The sequence below is a fragment of the Coccinella septempunctata genome, chromosome 8 (assembly GCF_907165205.1).
Source record: "Coccinella septempunctata chromosome 8, icCocSept1.1, whole genome shotgun sequence".
Classification (NCBI taxonomy): Eukaryota; Metazoa; Arthropoda; class Insecta; order Coleoptera; family Coccinellidae; genus Coccinella; species Coccinella septempunctata.
In genome coordinates, this window is record NC_058196.1 from 22,433,978 (window position 1) to 22,453,392 (window position 19,415).

At 35.4% G+C, this 19,415-nt stretch overlaps 3 protein-coding genes across 4 annotated transcripts in view; 2 read left to right on the forward strand and 1 right to left on the reverse strand.

Annotated features, from left to right (window-relative positions):
• Positions 1–34: 34 nt before the first annotated feature.
• On the reverse strand, positions 35–9,742 carry LOC123318899 (tubulin-specific chaperone D). Its single transcript, XM_044905676.1, has 14 exons — positions 9,284–9,742; positions 8,961–9,229; positions 8,654–8,904; positions 8,370–8,592; positions 8,109–8,257; positions 7,513–7,742; positions 5,591–5,860; positions 4,974–5,295; positions 4,726–4,904; positions 4,281–4,479; positions 2,844–3,120; positions 2,453–2,648; positions 2,084–2,398; positions 35–416 (listed from the first exon to the last, which is right to left on the reverse strand). The coding sequence occupies exons 1-14, from the start codon at positions 9,734–9,736 to the stop codon at positions 129–131; spliced, it is 3,621 nt and encodes a 1,206-aa protein (XP_044761611.1). The 5' UTR covers positions 9,737–9,742; the 3' UTR covers positions 35–128.
• Positions 9,743–9,981: 239 nt separating this feature from the next.
• LOC123319528 (cysteine and histidine-rich domain-containing protein) lies at positions 9,982–11,519 on the forward strand. Its single transcript, XM_044906557.1, has 5 exons — positions 9,982–10,117; positions 10,230–10,480; positions 10,593–10,889; positions 10,983–11,174; positions 11,236–11,519. Exons 1-5 carry the CDS (start codon positions 10,039–10,041, stop codon positions 11,425–11,427), a joined length of 1,011 nt encoding a protein of 336 aa, XP_044762492.1. The 5' UTR covers positions 9,982–10,038; the 3' UTR covers positions 11,428–11,519.
• Positions 11,520–12,017: 498 nt separating this feature from the next.
• LOC123319526 (serine/threonine-protein kinase 10) overlaps positions 12,018–19,415 on the forward strand; it is a 46,915-nt gene continuing 39,517 nt past the window's right edge. For both annotated transcript variants that reach the window (XM_044906556.1, XM_044906555.1), the window contains exons 1-4: positions 12,018–12,178; positions 12,524–13,178; positions 15,534–15,988; positions 18,584–18,665. In XM_044906556.1, the coding sequence (XP_044762491.1) occupies positions 12,656–13,178; positions 15,534–15,988; positions 18,584–18,665 (1,060 nt within the window). In that variant the 5' untranslated portion in view covers positions 12,018–12,178; positions 12,524–12,655. The remainder of the gene's footprint in view (positions 12,179–12,523; positions 13,179–15,533; positions 15,989–18,583; positions 18,666–19,415) is intronic.

The following is a 19,415-nucleotide window of genomic DNA, read 5'->3' on the forward strand; positions in this document are numbered from 1 at the left end:
TATAGTAATACCAACAAAATTGAAAATAAGACTTAAAAATTATTATTTTTATTGAGTTAATACAAAATTAGAAAATCAATTATAACAGTATTCAAATAAAGCTCATAATAAGAAACGTGTATAAGAATTCATTTCCCTTGGACAGGTTTCGCTTTAGGTGTCGGTACCCTAACGCCCATCAATTTACACAGTTCGTTTCTGATTGGTTTGACGACTTCCACTGGCTCCTCCCAATTCGTGTCGCCCAATAGTTGCAGTATCTGATCCATATTGTCTGGATTTATTGTACTTGCGTCACCGTTTACGAGGAGAGATTCGTACAATCGTGTTGCTGTCGACCTCCTGATATAGGAATGGCGATGACAAAGCATTATGCTCAACTGTATCAAGGTCTTCTCACAAACCTCACTCTTTATCTGTAAACAGATCAAGAATTCCACATTCGTCAGTATGTACAAAAAATTTCCTAACTTAAAAGATGGCAAAATTCGTTGTCCAATGAGGAAATCTCGAGAAGTATTCTTATACTTCTAGAAGAAAACGGATAGCACATTTCCTAGCTCTTTTTCAGAGAAAGAAAGAATGATGAAAACCGTTGCCTCCTACGAATCTTCGATTTTGAGTTATCAGAAAAAATTAAATTTTGACGATTTCGAAAAGTTCTCATAACTTTTTTGTCTTTGAAGTTACAGATCTGAAATCGAACCTTCTTAGGCACTTTTATACGTAGAATCTACTGACAAAAGATATTTGTCCAATTCAAAAATAAAAATTCAATAAAAGTTTGCATTTGAAAAAAGAAAGTTCGCCTGATGACTCGAAATGAAAAAATATTTTGAGCTCGTCAGTGGATTCTACGTGAAAAAGTGCCTGCAGAGGGTTCAAGTTTCAGATCTATAACTTTAAAGACAAAAAAATTATGAGAACTTTTCGAAATTGTCAAAATCTAATTTTTTTCTATTAACTCAAAATCGAAGATTCGTAGGAGGCTACGGTTTTCTTTGTTTCTTTGATAAAAAGCTTGGAAATGTGTCTTCATTTTTCTTCTAACTCTTATAGTTCACGAGATCCCCTCAGTGGACAACGAATTTTGCTCACCCTGTACAAAATCTTATATCAAGTCAGTTTTACTACAATATGAAAATCTTAAAATACGAGTCTCCAACATAAATTCAGTGAATCAAAGACAGTTTTTCTGTTTTAAATATGCTTGGACAGGTCGATTTATATTTCAAATTGATGTTAGAAAATGCACTACAGTGTGTCCCAAATTTGCAGGCAGTTCGGAAAATGGAATGTTAAGAGACATTTGTTAATCATTTTTTGTAGAAAAAAAAGTTAAACAAAAGGAGAATAGTTTGATCACACATTCAGATTCTTTTCAAAAATCTTGCGTTTCATGAACAAACTGCAAGAGACAAGAAATTTTTTTATTTGTTAGGGCTTTCCAACAGTTTACCAATTTCCAAGAAATTCAAATATGCTGTAAAGTCATTCCAAAGAAATTGTGGCCTTAAGGCCACCAAAATAGGCAGCACTATGAGATTCTTCAAATTATACAAATCCTGTGGCCAAATTCAGTGATTTTCCTATGGCCAGAAATGACTTTTATTAGGGGTGAAATGCAGGGGGCTGTAACTGCCAAAGATAGGGGCCTACCGGCGAAAAATGAAAATGGGGGTCTCCTAATTTTATCTCGAGAATCTGTGACCAAATTGTTGCATTAATTTCAGGACAGCTTGTATAGCAATATGTTCACAGTCTCCTGACTGATTCGTACCATGAATTTTAATAGACTAGTGAACTAGTCTATAATGGCTCATAAATAACAAGTGTTTAATGATTGTGCATTAATCACGGGTGATTAATGAATTGCGCAAGGAAACACATAAATTATCATCAATTTATGCATAATCGGTGGTGGATAAAAGCTTCTAGCTGCTTTTCTATTTATGTATTAATCGATGCTTGATGGAATGTCTTTAGAACCTGTGCGAGATAGTAGAGAAGATGTAAAATTTTTGCATTACATTATTTCTCAACTAATCATAAGTATTCAAGTTTAAGGGTCATATAAGCTAACCTGAATGAATTGGCATAGAGTGTTGACCCCATCAATAAGTTTGTATATATCCTTGCAGCCTGCTATTTCCGCCTGGATCAGTTTCAGTATCTGCGGGGCAAAATCGGACTCCTTATCCTGTAGAACGCACTCCAGGCAACCAGAATCGAAAACTTTGTCCAAAAACTTGAACATGGGTACAGTTATCCTATCGTTCTTGTGATAATCCACGAAGATTTGATGAATAACCTCGCAAATCCTCCTCATCTCAGCATCCCCCTTGAGTTTTTTCTCCGAATCCAGATACGCGAAGAGCGACGAAGCAGAATATTTTACCTAAAAAAAAAACAAAAATAAAATTTCGAAGAAATTGGGGTAGTCTCAACTTACCAAGGTTTCCGTCAGACCTCCCACGCTACAAATTAGACCCAACAGAATGTTGTAGGTGAAATCGGGAAATTGCAAAAGTTGAACGAACTTTGGGAAGGTGAAATTTGCAGAATTCCAGTTGAGATCGTCGCATTGCTCTTTCGGGAATATACTGATTAGTTCTGCGTGGTGTGGTACATAAGGGACCGGGTTATCGCTGAAAATTAAAGGATTTATATCTACACTGCCTTGGAATGAAGGTTTAGTATCAATACGAGGTTCTACATCAAGAAATAATGCTAAAGGTTCATATAAACAATAATCCAAAAATGCAACTCAGGAGAGCCCTTCGAAGGGAGCTATCGGAATAGTTTTCCACCTATAATTACTTAATTAATTATAACTTTCTTACTTATGAATGAAACTGTAGAATACCCTTCCGGCCAGAGCCCTAGTTCTGTCGATCTTCTCGACAGCTTGCTGGCTTATATTCGACAAGGATTTCACCACCATATCTGGCTTTAGATATTTGGAACGTTGGTTGGTTAAAAACAGGATCAGAGTTTGTAAACCTGTCATCGAAGCTTCTCGCATCCAAGCCCCTATGTCGCCCCTTTTGTCTTGAGTGTAGTCTTTCAGGCCTTCTAGGAAAGTGTTGAATATGTTGTTTACGAATTTTTCAGGCAGTTCTGAAACGAGGGAGAATAAAAATTGAAGTGTAAGATATCGATCACTAGCTTTGTGTATTCAGATTGCCTGAAAATGACCTAATTTTAGTGTCCATACATATACAGGGTGAGTCTCTGATTCGTACAAATATTTTAACTGCAGATTTTTGAGGTCAAAAGAAACACTCTTTTCCTATACCGTTTTTTTCCATTTTGGCCCTGATAAAAAGATATAGCCATTTTAAGTTTTCATAATGAGAAAAACAAAATTACCTTCAGAATAACTAGCTAAATCTGTGACAATACACATCTATGGATTTTTTAAACAGAGTTGTACTCAGCCAAAATAATCAATTTTTCAATTTCACAGATATTTTTTATTTTTCAACATCAAATTACTCAAAAACTGTGCAATTTAAGAGAAAACATGAAGAATACATTTATTTTACAAAACGTTCAAATATTCATAACATAGCGTCTAACTTAGTTTCAAGAGTTGGGTTCTTTGAATTTTGGGTATTTTTCATTTGATTCCATAAAACCGTTAGTGAGAGAAATTTTTTTTATGGTTTTTCAATACCCTGTATTTTTTCAACCGAGCCGATTCGGAAAAAATGGTAAAGGAAAAAAATTTTTCTTTTGACCTCAAGAATCTACTGTTGAAATATTTGTACGAGTCAAAGACTCACCCTGTATATTCAGGGTAGGCAAAATTCCGTTGTTTGCTGAGGGGAACTCGAGAACTATAGCAGCTAGAAGAAAAATGATTGCACATTCTTTAGCTCTTTTTTCCTGAGCAATCCAAATCTGAAAACAGAACCGGTCTATCATTTCTAGGTTTTGAGTTATGTACAAAAATTGAGAAACTGCCATTTTCAATGATGCTGAAGTAGAAATAGTTGCATAGGAAAAGTTGAAACACGAGTTGAAAACACTAATAATATCTTCGAAATGAAGAGAGAAATAAAAAAATCACCGAACTTGTTCATAAGTTGAGCATATTGATGTTTCCGGAAAGGTGCATATTTTCAGTAACATCTAACGGTCAGTTCATAATCAATTTTGAAGTCCCTTTAATTTTGAAGCGTTAAAGAATAATTTTTCCGAAGCCGATGATTACATAAGTTGTCGATTCAAGAATGTTCACCATATGAGAACCCAATAAACAAAGGACATCTCACCTTTCTCCAAATCTTCCCCCAAGGTTAAAACTATGTTGCATAACGCTCTGACGCAATCCCTTCTAGCCTCGGCCCACTTCAAAGTAGCCTGAGTTATCATTGAAGCCTCTATCAGAGCTTCTATTATGGATTCCAGGTTATCTTTCAACATGAATTTGGGCAAGAAACCCAAGGCTAACGCGTGACCCATCCTGGTTTCCTGAAAAAATCGATTAGTGAAATTTTGGTTATAAACAACAACAAAGAACAAAGTATTTTCTTGAAACTTTTCATAATTTTTTTTCTCCCAGCATCTGAAACACAAACAAAAATAATAAATTGTTGTTTGTGGAAACAACAGTTTTTTATTCTTATTTCTTGTGTTTCAGATGTTATAATGAGTATCTCAACTGTTTGTTAAGGTTTCTATAAACTGAAAGCCAAAAATTAGACATGATATTTTCACCTGGACGCTCGTATTTGAAAGCTGCTTTAAATATTCTTCAACCAATTTTTCCTGCTTCGCTACAGCAGAGGAATCTCTGAAGTACTCATCGAGTAAAATGGGCAAAGCTTTAATAGCCCCATTCCTTATGGCAACGACATTGTACGGTATACATTCGTTGACAAGGCACAACCAATCATCTGAAAAAAAGATCGTTAATTTCTTCGCTTGTCTCTATAAAACGAACTTATCGTCAATTTCATTCTCACCCACAACATCTTCACCGTGAAAGGGAAGGGAAGACAAGGAACATTTCTCGATAAAGGTGCAACACGCCTGTTTCATCAGTTCCCCTCCCATCCCCCTGAAATATAATTTTTCCCTGAATATCCTGATGAGGCCTCTCAATTTGCCCAATAGATCATCGTTGAGATATGTGTCGATCTTCGCTTTCTTTCCGTTGGCTATGACGGAGAGGGCGTGTACGATTTCTCCGATTGCTATAACAGCGCCATGGCGACCGTTCAGATTGATAGTATAAGCCTGCGCAAATAGGGCTGGTAGAACTTTCTGGACCATGTGGTTTGGATCCTAGAAGGCCACGTAAATCGGTCATTTTAACATATTTTATAAAATATTTATCAAAATTCATGTCACAATTAATCCACAACTGATACTACACAACACCAGATTAGTTGCCATACCAATTTTCTGACATATGCTCCACAAATAAATCTTACACCTACAGGAAATGTGTTTCTTGTCATTTTTTTCAACTAAGCTATTCAGTGTCATGAGGACCATATTTTGTGTGTAATACATGGGTGCAAAAATTTGAGTTTTCTGACGGATATCCACAATTTTTGAGCAGCGTATATAAACTTACGGAAGCGGTCAAATTATGCAGAGCTTTTGCGGTCAACTCTCTGATCCCGACGTCCCAGTGGTCGACCTTTTTTTCGACCAGGTGATCGATGAGCGACAACGTGTACTCTTCGAACTGAGCGATGTAGGGCGCTATTTGGAGGTAGGCGTTGTTCCGAACGCTCACCGCGAAGAAATCGGCGCAGGTCAAGATGTTTATGCCATGGGGAAAAGTGCCTTGTCTGCCTACGTTCTCTTGGAAAGCCGCAGATGCCGCTCTCCTACAGTTTATCTGAAATGAGGGACAATGTAAAGGAAAATTTTAAGTGCATATGTTCCTAAACTGGAGATGCAAACGAAAAGAAGGGATTTCTTGAGTAACTAAGAAAAAAAAGTGTCATAAACATGAGACCACAAACGATTGAAGTTAGAATTTTTTTCACGTTTTTTTCTTATAGTATCTACACTTCATAAGATATTCAACTAAACTTTGGGTTAAATATTATAACTGATAGTTCCCTGTTTTCCTCCAGAACTTTTTTCCAGTGAGCCACTGTTAATTTGAAAAAATGTAAAAAGAAGCACCTGATGATCAATCTTAAATTTTTTTCTTAGAAAGCAGAAAACTGTCAAAAACAAAATTGAGCAGACATGGGAGAAAGCAATTTAAAAAACTTTTGGTTGTGTGTATTTTAATGTTTCATTTTTTTTTAAACATTAACCACGCACTCGACCATTTATATGTTCAATTTGAGAACTCCAATTCTCCTACATTTTCAGATTGCCTCAAAGTGACCTAATTTTAGTGTACATACATATACAGGGTGAGTCTTTGATTCCTACAAATATTCTAACAGTAGATTTTTGAGGTCAAAAGAAACACTTTTTTCCCATACCATTTTTTCCGATTCGGCCCTGATAAAAAGATATAGCCATAATGAACTGTGCCACACCTGGAAAAACGAAATTATCTTCAGAATAACTAGTTACTCTGTGACCCTAGACATCTGTGGATCTTTTAAACAGAGTTGTTTTCAGCCAAAGTACCCAATTTTTCAAATTTCACTGATACTTTTAAATTTTTGAACATCAAATTACTCGAAAATTGCGCATTATACGAGAAAATATGAAAATACTTTCATTTTAATAAACGTTCAAATATTCATTAGATAGCGTCCAACTTAGTTTCAAGAGTTGGGTTCTTTGAATTTTGGTTATTTTTATGGTACGTAATGGTCCTAATGAGAAAACTGGAAGACGTGGGTGATATCTTGTATTCGAAAAAGATTCATCAAATAAACGAAAAATTATATTCCGAAATTCATTTCATTCGATAAAACCGTTTGTGAGATAGAACTAAAAATAAAATTTTTTCATGGTTTTTCAACACCCTGCATCTTTTGAACCGAACAGATTCGGAAAAAATGGTATAGGAAAAAAGTGTTTCTTTTGACCTTCAGAATCTACTGTTAAATCTTCGTACCAGTCGAAGACTTCCCTGTACAGCACCAATTTCGTGAAGAAACTTTGAGTAGACAAGAAAAATTCTAAGCTCCAATGAATATGATGGATAACACATTCAACCTTGTTATCTGAATAAATATCAGTCTATCGTCCAGTTGCAGGAAAGTCCATTGAAATTTAATACTTCATTAAAATCTAAATCCTCCATTTTCCCCTTCAAAAATGACAGTTTTAAATTTTGATAGGACATCAAATCTTAATGGACTTTCCTGCAACTGGAGGTATGTCAAATTTAGACCCTTTATTCACAAAAATATAGTTTTTAGGGGATATGGCACATTTTAAAATAAATATCGAGTTTTTTCCATATTACAAACTATGGAATCACGTAATGGGGACCCTTAAAAACGACCAAACAGTCTGTAAGTAGTGTAAATAGTTTGATCATGTCTCAGCCCCATAATTTACATTGCTACTCACCTCTCTATCGAAGCAGGTTACAATAATAAGAGTACATGCAATCTGATTCACATACGGCTTCAATACATCTGTATCGTAGGCTCTCGCAAAAGACCAACAGACGTAGCAGGCGGCATCCCTAATATGGGAACCCACCGACGAATATCCCCTTGGTTCATCGTACACCAGAGCTTTTATGACTACTGGTACCACCTCTGGTAAACGCTGAGGAAGCAGTAATCCTCTTCTTCCTGATAAGAGGAAAAATGTTGTTTTATTCCTTCACTAGGTCAAACCCGCGCCTTCGCTCGCGTAATATTATTGTGAAACTCCATTATGCTTTTATAAAATCACACTGAAGCAGCTATCACATAGCATTGTGGTTCTAAGCTTCATCTTATTTCTTGCCTAAATTTGCAATTCATCAACCTGCCATATCTCGCGAAATATTCGTTAATAAAATTCTGCAAAGGCTATGGTTTATCAGGAATGAATGACGAAGATAAAGGTCACTTGTACAGAGGGTATATGAATGTTAAATTCAGACTCCCTGTATGTGTGTATGACACACAAACAATGTTGAAAACGGTAAATGTGGGTTACACAAAATTTCTCACCCAATTCAGCTAATGCCAAGCAACCCCCATGCCAGGCACCATCTCCCTCTCTTGGATTGAAAAGTTGCAAGACAGAACCAACAACTTCATCTGCTAACTCCTTAGGCAACCGTCCAGTGACTCGACCAATACCTTTAGCTGCGCTCCACCTGTTCATATTGGTTAACAATAATACCCTTCAACCGACATCGATCAACATATCCAATTTTCTTACAAGAAACTGTACGATAAATTTGTTGCAATTTGAAAAAATTCATTTACCTCACAATACCATCTTGATTCGCCAGCCCTTGAACAAGCTGATCTATCACTTCTTCTACTTCTTCAGGAACAATGGCTTCTTCATCATCATCCTCCTCAGTCTGCTTTACCTTAGGATCATCGCTCGAAGTGGTACCATCTCCAGCGCTCAAATTGGTAGCCAAAGAACGATTACCTCTCTTATATCTCCAACTCGCAAGTCTTGGAGCCAAGAATATCAGACCTTAGAATGTGAATAATTCTAATAGTCAGTATATAATTGGTCGGTATCTATAAAACCTCACCGATTCTCTGAATTATTTTAAAAACCAACTTATTGACATTACTACCAGTGTTCTCTCTAAATTTTGGAGAAATTATCCATTGTAATAAATCTCTTGCATAAGGTAGAAGATCGTCTCTTTTTCCATGCTTCAATATAATAGCTATGCATTCGAAAATTCCATGCTTTTGGAAAATATTATATGTATCTTGAGAACCTAGTTCTTTGGCCCATTCTAAGAACGAAGTTAAATGAACAGATTTCACATCAGATCTATAATAATTTTAAGTTAAGAACTTCATAAATTATATAAAGTGTAGATCATTTACCTGGAAAGGAATCGTGCAGCTAAAAGAGCTGCTGCATCCCTACATTTATCAGATACTACACAATATGTTTTTATCAACTCCAAAACCCGACCCATAACAGTTTTCTCATCAGAATTTCCATCTAATATTCCATCTAATCTCGACATATGAAATGGTATTCGGACTATAATTGAGAGCCATAGCAGTAAAGTATACCTGGTCGTCCAGTTGTCACAGTCGTTAGGATCTTGAGCTTCTAACATCTGCAGAACTGGTTCAAAATCAGCCACCTGAAATTGAAAACCTGAAGTTCCAAAACTCAATTCACTCCGATGCAATCTTACTTCATGGGGTAGCTGGTTTACAATTACTTTGTAACCCCTCACATTCACCAAAACAAATAAATATTTGAATGTCATATGCTTCAATTCCATACTATTATTCGTATCCCGAATTATATTTATGAATTTTTCCAATAATTCTGGAATATGCTTGTCTAAAAGATGTGGTTGCTCACTGTAAAGGCTCAAAATGAAAGCAAATTTTTCATAAGATCTTTCACGAAATGAAAGGTCCTCATTGATAGCATTCTTTAGATTATCTATTAATTTTTCCACCTCGTCTCTTTCAGTGAAGGCTTCTAAAGCACAGCCTAGACCATAAGGTTCATCTTCTTTGTGAATTTCCATTTTTTCAGTACTTGCCATTGGGTAAATTTTCGGAAAATTTGTTAAGTAGTTAGGTGTATTTATGTACTTGTACGTGAAAAAGTTTATTTTCATGTGGGGATTTGACATTTGACAGTATTTTAAATCAGTTTGACAGAATACCCGAAGATGCCCGAAGGGCAAAGAAGCGATAGCGGCCAGTGGCGTCCCAAAACCAAATCTTGTCGTCCCTTCTGTGGAGTGACCTCCACAGAACACTAATATGACCTCGATATCGATAGAAAAACATCGGCGCCTCCTTGACATCCCTATGAATATGAATTGATAACCCCTTTTAGATTCCCGAAAATTCCATTTAATCAAAACTGTGAATCAAAACGTAATCTGAAGCAAAATTCAACTACTTCTTAGACCTTTTCAGAGTGGAAAAAATGGAGAAAACAGTAATTTTGTTGCAGTGTTATAACAGAGGATGTGGTCAAAAATTCGACCCCAATGACAACAAAAAAGGTTGTTTTATAAACCAATATAACAAATTAATTGATACCTCTTTATATTGACATTAGTCCGAGGGCAATCAACCGTAATTTTCAGCCCAAATTAAATAGAACTGCTATTTCAGATTCTTGTCGTCATCACCCAGGGGATCCATTTTTTCACGATGCTTATAAAGGCTGGTCATGTTGCAACAAGAAATGTACAGATTTTACGGAGTTCTTGAATATTAAAGGCTGTACGGTTTCCTTCCATTCAAATGTTAAACCTCCAGAGCCTGAAAAAGCAAAAACTGTGGAAGTAGATGTAAATGAAGTTATTGAAGTTAAACCAATTGTACCGAACTTGCTCCCACGACCACCTTTTGATACTCCTATGGTAATAAATTCAGTTATGTGAAATTTTCTTAAAGAGGAGTTGAATCTCACTCTAGTTACAATGATGAATTGTTTGAGCTAGAAATTAGTAATTTGTTTTCTATTTGGTGAAGGCCGAAATGAAGCCAGATATAGCCCCCTCTCTGAAGCAACAAGTATTCAATAAGAAAGCTGAAGAAAAGGGCACTTCTGATACAATTGCTGTTGGAACAGCATGCAAAAATGGGGGATGCAAACATACATATCTAGGACCTCAAAGCAATGATTCAAATTGCATTTACCATCCAGGTTATCCTGTGTTTCATGAAGGTTTGAAATTTTGGTCATGTTGTAAAAAGAGAACAACTGATTTTCAGTCCTTCTTGGATCAGGTCGGCTGCGAGGAAGGAAACCATTTGTGGAAAAAAGAGGTAGGGAATTCAAATGTTTTCATCCACAACCAATGTAAAAAGTGATCAAACCTTTTGCATTTTATTTTGTTTTATCATTGAAATTCATTTTAGGTTAGCGATAAAAGTAAAGTGAATTGCCGTTGGGATTATCATCAAACTGCTTCCCATGTTATAGTAACAATTTATGCTAAACAATATGATGTAGAAAAGAGCATAGTTCAATTAAATCCAATTAGGTTGAATGCTAATTTGGTATTTCCAGAGGACAATACCAGTTTTCTCCTTGATATTGAACTCAAAGGGGTAACATCGAAGAATTCAATTCAAATTACGCTCACAATGAATTCTCTAATTTTTATTTTAGATAATTGACATAGAGAAGTCTAAATTAACAATGTATGGTACAAAAGTGGAGGTTAGTTTGAAAAAAGCTGAGCCTGGAAGTTGGCCAAGGTTGGAAGTACCTAGATCAACTCAATGTGATCCTGAAATAGATGGGGATACTGACAAAGATATAACTCCTATGGTTGAAGCAGTTGACCTTTCCGATTTATGATTTGGATATCGATATATGAACTTGATTCTATCGAATTGTTTTATAAAAACGTCTTTGTGAGATAAAATAAATGAAGGATTTGCTTCATTTTATTCACTCGTACAGTTATTTCGCTAAAAGACAATTCCGTAAATTTGTTCTTCAAATAGAGAAAGAGCAGAACAAAAAAAAAATTGATATATATTAACTCATATACCAGACACGAAGAAGATATGTCTCCTTGCCAGAAACAAGTGTTTGTCTCTGCAATTTGGAAATATATCTGTTTCGTTTTATGTATATAAAATACAATGAGTGAAAATCTCTCCTTGCTGGAATCTGCATAAAAAAAATTTCATATAAACCTCCACCTTGCAACCACAGATTATTTTAGATTTATTAATGTGGATAATCTGTGGTGTCGTTTTCTATGGGACAATTCATAGAAATCGCTGTGAAGAGAAAGGAGAAAATTCATAATTTTTTCTGAAAGAAGAAATTTTTTCCATTGCCTTTCGGCAAACAGCGCGGAATATTTTGGCTGTATGCATCTGCTGATTTTACCAATAAGAAAAAGATGCTCAGAAATTCCGTGTCGGAGCCATGAGCAGGCGCGGTAGGTGGTTTGCGGGGAAGTGTTACGGTAAAAATTGGCATGGCTGACTAGTTCTGTAACTGAAATATGTATAATAATCTAATTATATATTTTATTGTTCTTCAAGACATTGGGTTACCATTTAATTCAAATTTAGGATATAAATTAATTTAACTTGTAAGTATTCCTGAGCTGTAAGGAGATCGCTTGCTATGTTTACGTGTTATTAATCCCATTAAATTTCTCTGACAATATATCCTTTCACTATCATCCTATCAACACAGCAATACTTTAGTCATGAGACTTATGGTCTTGGCAAAAATATGAACCAGAATTTCTTACAGAATTTGCTCATTAGTAGGTTTTTCATAATCATGTAGCAATAACAAGTAGATAGGATTATAGGCAGTATCTCACAACTAAATGTCAGATAACATTCATTTGATATCTTCATTTTTATACCAATATCGAATACGTAATTAACTACCTGATTTGCTAACTATTTTTTACTGCTTGTTTCAGTTGATAATTCTGCAGATCTCTTGAATGAAAAATAAAAGGAATAAACAAGGAATGTAGTTCAATATTCAAACAACACAGTTAATTGAAATTTATGATGTGAAGAAGGTTAAGCGAATTAATTAATATATAAATATGTCGTTTTTCAATAACATAAAGAAAGTGCTTCACATCGGTGGCAACGATGCGAAAAAGAAAAAAGTGTACAACAATGTGCGAATGGATTGTGACCCAGAGGAGTTCTGGGAAATGATCGGAGAATTGGGGGATGGGGCCTATGGAAAAGTATACAAAGCCCAACAGAAGCAGTCAGGCCAACTAGCCGCTGCCAAAATGTGTCGGTTAGAAGGTGACGATGATTTATCAGACTTTATGATTGAAATAGACATTTTGACGGAGTGTATACATCCTAATATAGTGCAGTTACATGAAGCATTCCTGAAAGAACAACAGTTATGGTTGTTGATAGAGTATTGTGACGGTGGAGCCATCGATAGTATAATGACGGAATTGGAAAAACCTTTGAATGAAAAGCAGATTGCATACGTGTGCCAAAATATGTGTGAAGGTTTACAGTTTTTACATAAATCCCATATCATTCACAGAGACTTAAAGGCTGGAAATGTCTTACTGACTATGGCTGGAGGTGTCAAAATTGGTAAGTTTGTTCTTAGAATGAGATATGATATTTGCAGCAGCTTATTTGTTTCATTTCTATATTTTTGTTCAGAATTATCAGAATCTTGAAGAAAAAATGTTCAGTTCTGTTCTTATTCTGAACAATTTTGACCATACATTACCTAATGAAAACCTGAATTGCAAATTAAAACAGATCAGAACTGGAAGTCTTGTTAGTGCAATATGAGAGAGCTTTATGATGTGAAAGTTTTGAGTTTGAGGCTTTTACTATGAGGGAATTTCTCTTCAAATTTTGGGTCTGAAATGTCGAAGTTTTAATATTTTGAGACTACACTATAGTATCATTTAATTAGTTTGTTCTTTCAAAAGCTTGTGTCAGATCAAATATATGTTATTGTTTTTATGAAAGAGGAAATTATTTTTGAATTGAATTGTGGTTAACCAATTGATTTCTTCTTGTTACATTTGACTACAAAACTTAAATTTCCTGTGTTAATATTATTAACAACCAAAAAATTTTTATAGGCTTAATGGAGAGTGTAAAACCTACTTATTATTATCATATTGGCATTACACTTTTACAGCTCTTGATATGCCTTGGTTTTTATCCATAACAACCAAGATTTTTTATTTACAAGTTACACTTTTATTCTTCAGTTTGATGAGCTCATTTACCCAACCCTTGTCTAGGATTTCGTTCTTACTATCGTTTTGACCTAAACTTTAGTCTGTAGGGGACACTTTGCAAAGGTACACCCTTTATTGTAGTGGCTAAAATTAAATCATCTCTTGAATCCTTGTTTTACATACTCGCATTATGTGAGCCGGTCAGAGGAAAAGTGGTATAAGTCACAAATTCCGATTTTTGAGTTATATCGATATTTGGGTACCAAATGTGGAAAATTTTGTTAAGAGGAAAAACATTAAATGGGTATAACTCGGTCAAAACGACGATTTGACTCATACCACTCATAAGAAGAATAATATGCAACCTTTGGTACCCAAATATCGGTATAACTCAAAAATCGGAATTTGTGACTTATACCACTTTTCCTCTGACCGGCTCATGTAAAACAGAAGGTTATAAATAGTGGTGTCACTGTTTATGCTTCAAAATCCATTTCTCCATTTTTGAAAAATAAGGGATTATGATTATATTGCTCATATGAGCAATATCTAATTATTTTTCATCAAATTATGATCTCTATATAGGTCTATTCAATATCAGTATCAATGGATACTCTTTTGGAGATGCAAAGGTCTCAGTGATTTTGTTTTGGAAATCGAGTGACTTTGGTGTCTTTGATCAGACAATGAAAATTTTGTGGAACCCACAGTGAAACTTTTTTATTTCTGAATATATTGAAGAAGGAGCAATTGATTCATCATCATCATCATCAAATGAACATACATATTGAGATTTAGAATTCAGAATGCTCCTTACTGGAGTATGAATTGAAGCGTTGATTCTCTGATCAAGCTCTTTTCATCACACCAATCAAATGATCAAATGAATCAACATCCAACTCATAGAACTCAGAGGAAAACCACGTTTATACAGAGGAAACTCTTTTTGTCATGACTCGACTTTGCGTACTTTTTCTGAAAGAATTCATTCCTGTAAAAATATTCCATTTTATGTATTCTGTATTCAAGAATTATTGACATCTTGGGTGGCTGTGGAAAATCGAATTTTAGTGGGTAATAGCTCAGAAAGTACTATTTTGTGTTGTGGAGTTCAGGTTGGTATTGAGAATTGACAGATACTGACCTATACACCAATTCATTACAAATAAGTCTATGCACTGTCCGAAAATATTTTAAATTTTGTAATGTTGTGTGTATTCTTCATTAAATCAACAAATTGAGGAAATAATCGTTCTGTGATTGAAACTTTATAAATTAGGGGATCTTTTGTGACCTGATATTAAGCTGCGTCTGCACTATCAAGGCCTACTACTGAAATGTCAATAATTCATGGATGGACTTTAAGTAATGGAAACAAACTTTTCAACAATGGTCTTGTCAAATGTTAAGTAGAATTGGATTGACAGAGATCTATATTCAGAGTAAACCATAAAAAACATTCCGCCATCGAAGGAGACTATCAATGGACCGGTTTCGTTGTTATTAGAGCTCCTCAGTACCGCATAACTCAACAAACCAGTCTGTCGCTACTTCTTCTGTGTAATTTTCTCAGAATCTAGATCTCTGGCAGTCTGATTTCTGTTGCATTGTTATTTTTAGCCTTTTCGTCGTTAATTCGCAAATGTGCAGAGTATAGGACACTATTTTTTGTGTGCATGCCGCAATTCGTTATTTCTACTCAATCTAATAGAAAAACTAATAGAATTAATTATCTGTCTGCTTCCAGCCGATTTTGGGGTGTCAGCGAAGAACAAGAGCACCCTCCAGAAGCACGACACTTTCATCGGCACGCCCTACTGGATGGCCCCAGAAGTTGTGATGTGCGAGACATTCCGTGACAATCCCTACGACTACAAGGTGGACATCTGGTCCATGGGCATCACGCTCATAGAGTTCGCGCAGATGGAACCGCCCAACCACGAGATGTCGCCCATGCGGGTGCTTCTGAAGATACAGAAGAGCGATCCGCCCAAGCTGAAATACCCGACCAATTGGTCGAAGGATTTCAACGATTTCGTGGCCAAGGCGCTGATCAAGGACCCGCAGAAGAGGCCGACGTGCGAGGATCTGTTGAAACATCCCTTCATAAATTGCAGGTTGGACGCCAAGCCGATCAAAGATCTGTTGTTGGAGTACAAGGCCGAAGTAGTGGAGGAAGAAGTGACCGACGATGATCCTGACGTGAGTAGTTTGCTGTCAGTTTGGGTCAGGTCGGAACTTTTTAGTATTGGGAACTGCGGCCAAGCGATACGCATCTTAGATGCCATTTTCGGGAACATTTTGGGATAGTAGTTTTGGCAGTTTTAGGGTTTCTGTTAGTTACCTATTGTTAGTAGATGCTACGTATAAAAGTGCCTAAGAAGGTTCAAGTTTCAGATCTGTAACTTCAAAGACAAAAAAGTTATGAGAACTTTTCGAAATCGTTAAAATCAAATTTTTTGCTAATAACTTAAAAATGAAGAATCCAACGAGACTACGGTTTTCGCCTTTCTCTGTTTCTCTGAAAAAGAGCTCGGAATTGTGTCATCCGTTTTGTTTAAGCTCTTATAGTTCTCGATATCCCCTCAGTAGACAACTAATTTTACCCAGTGTGGCCCAGTAAAAAGTGTCTTAACACTGCTGCTATGTACCAAATTCAGTGACTTGATTATGTGATCTTGCCAAAAATAGGGGTCTTCCAATTTTGTCTCTGTGACCAAATTTTGTTGTATTCATTTCGGGACAGCTTGTATAGGAAAAGGGTTTTGTTGAAATCCTTTTTTGTTATCAGATAATATAAGGAATATTCTGAAGAAAAACCGATAAGGTCTATTTCCTATTTCAGTATATGTAATTTCAACGAATCCAGTATCTATTATTTTGTTCAGTTCACGAAAAAAAAAACATAAAAGCCAAATACAAATTAGTAGGTTAACGTCTGACTTATACATGGCACACTGCAAGTCAAGTTCCATAACCCTTAAACGTTATTTTACGTTATTTCTTAGGTTGACGTTTACCCAAAGGTTAACGTACTGTGCGCTATTCCACTCTTTAATATCATAGTCTTTATCTCTGTCACTGTCCTAATCATAAATTCGAATTTAATCTGTGCATTTCATCTTGAGCATTTGTGCAACTTTTAAATTTTTTGTTACTGTCATAAAATCATAGTCAGTTGAAGAATTATTGACATCTCAGTAGTAGGCCTTGAAAGTCCAGATCTAGCTTAATATCACAAAAGATTCCTAATAGTTTCTGGAAGTAAAATATATAAATATAACCTGAAAAAGTATTTCAGATGAAGAAATACTCAAATTCAAAGGTAATGAATCAGAATTCAAAATTGATACAATTATTTTCTGAATTTGTTTGATCAAACAAAAAACATAGTTCAAAATTCAAATTATCTTTGGTCTGCATAGACTTACATGTGATTCGTCTATGGGTCAGTGTTATTCGCAACTCAAAATCTTATTGAATGGGCTATCACCAACATAATTTCGATTATGGATCGTCCACATCAACTCAATATTTGTTTATATTTCACTACTAACCCAAAATGCTTCGGATAATCACCCCCATATCGCTGATTCTTAGTTGCAGTTCCCAGTTCCAATTTTTCTTGTAGTTTATCAGAGTTGGCTATAATTGTTTGCAAAGAAAGTAGGCATTCACAGCATCTTCAGTTATTAGAAGTAGTAAATTCAGAATTGAGCTCTGCAATGCTAGGTTGTGTTTCTAATTATATAATGATTATTCATCAACACGATCTTTTTCTATCATCAGTTATAATAATTATCCCTCAATACCGAGTAAAAAAAAATTATAACAATATCTATTCTGAAATACAGTGTAACGAAGCAGAAGAAACAAGAACTAGGGGCGTTTCAGTAAAGCAAGGGAAGCCATTGCTTCTCCTAAAATCAACTGAATTAGAATTCTAGCATCGAAAGTTTGAAAGAGAATCATTTATAGGATGTGAAATGGTTGCGAAAAAATTTGAAGGGTGAATTCATTGTCAGAAAACACTGGGTCTTGCATATAATTTTTTTGAGCAGCCTCTACTTAGGTACCCCTAAAGATGGCATCTGAAAAGCAGACTTTAATATTTTTCTTAGAAACCTGACAGAAATGATATTGAGCAGACAGATTCTATGGTAGCAAGAAGGTAGTAAAAATTTTTTTGTGTGTATTTCTCCTATAGTGTCGGCATAATATCCGCTCCGCCTATTAGATAAATTCAAGTTGCAAGATAATTTCAGCCTATACGATTCACTCTGTTGCAGGGGCTTCTCAAAAAATTTTTTTTAAAGATCCACACTTGATTTTAGCATTTCTGATTATACACTGATTGTTGATTTAGAAACGCAATGTAGTATGATTTCGTAACTCTGAATAATGAATTGTAGGAAGGTGGACTGAATGATCAGACCGCTGCTTTTGTCCACAGTGTACAAAAAAAATTAATCTTTACATCGTTCTATTTTTCCATCCATGTCTTCTTTGGGATAAAATTGGACTTGAACATTCTTGAATTATACGTAAATTGCCAGGGTGAAAGACTGACATGTAAGTAAAACACCCATCCCGCAAAATTCCAAAAATAACAATAATTGTGTCTTCCCCCATTAGAATTTCTCTGGAACGATCTAGTTCAGTAGATTTTCATATAGTGGTGGATTGTGGTCGTTGGATTTTTATATTCCGAACTTGTGCTGTCGGATTTATCAATTGTTGTTGTTATCAGCCAGGCGATAAATTTGGCTCGGTTAACCTTGACGGCGTTATTTTCAGGACAACCGGGCCTCCCAACTTCCTCTGGTATTGGAAGATGATGCATCGGTGAGGTTGAGGGCTGACAGTATCAACCAGAAAGGTAAATATTAAGCCATCCTTTTTTATTCCTCCTGGAGTTCTTCACGTGAAATAACTCAATTTATCCAACAGCTGCTGTTGAACAAGTAATATATTCTTGTGTTTACGCGGTTTATACAAGGTGATTCACAAGTATATCGCCAAAGTTCACGACTTGAAAATAAGGAAAGTTTGTTGAATAGGTAAATTTCTTTGGAATTCTTTTTTGCAAGGGTGGGACAATTCGACAGTGCTGAATTTTCTTCGCTAAACGACTTAAAGGAAATTTGTATCGAATTTCGTTTGAATTTTTTTTTATGTATCTACTCTAGTGGACAAAATTGAAAGACCAAAAAAAATTCAGAATTTTCAAGGAGGTCTAACTTGGAAAATGGTCGTAGGACAAATTACAAAAGAAAGAAATTGTAGCTACCAAGTATTCAGTTTTCGGATCTGAAATTAAAATTTTTTAGCGTTAGGGGTTTTCGAGCAATCTAGAGAATACCAACGATATATCTTTTCGTGTATTTTTTATGTAATTTTTGCTGTATTCTTGCACGAGCCATTCGCTACCCGAAGCTTAATTTTTTATTTCTTATTACATCAACTAAATTCAAACTCCTTCTAAAGTTGGGATTCTCAAAATTTCTGACAGCGATATTTCATAACATGCCCCTTTTCCTGGGTTATTAATGTGCGTTCAAAACACTTTTCTTTCTTTCCTCGCAGAATCTCGCAAAATTCCTTACAAAAAACATGATGGTGCTATCGA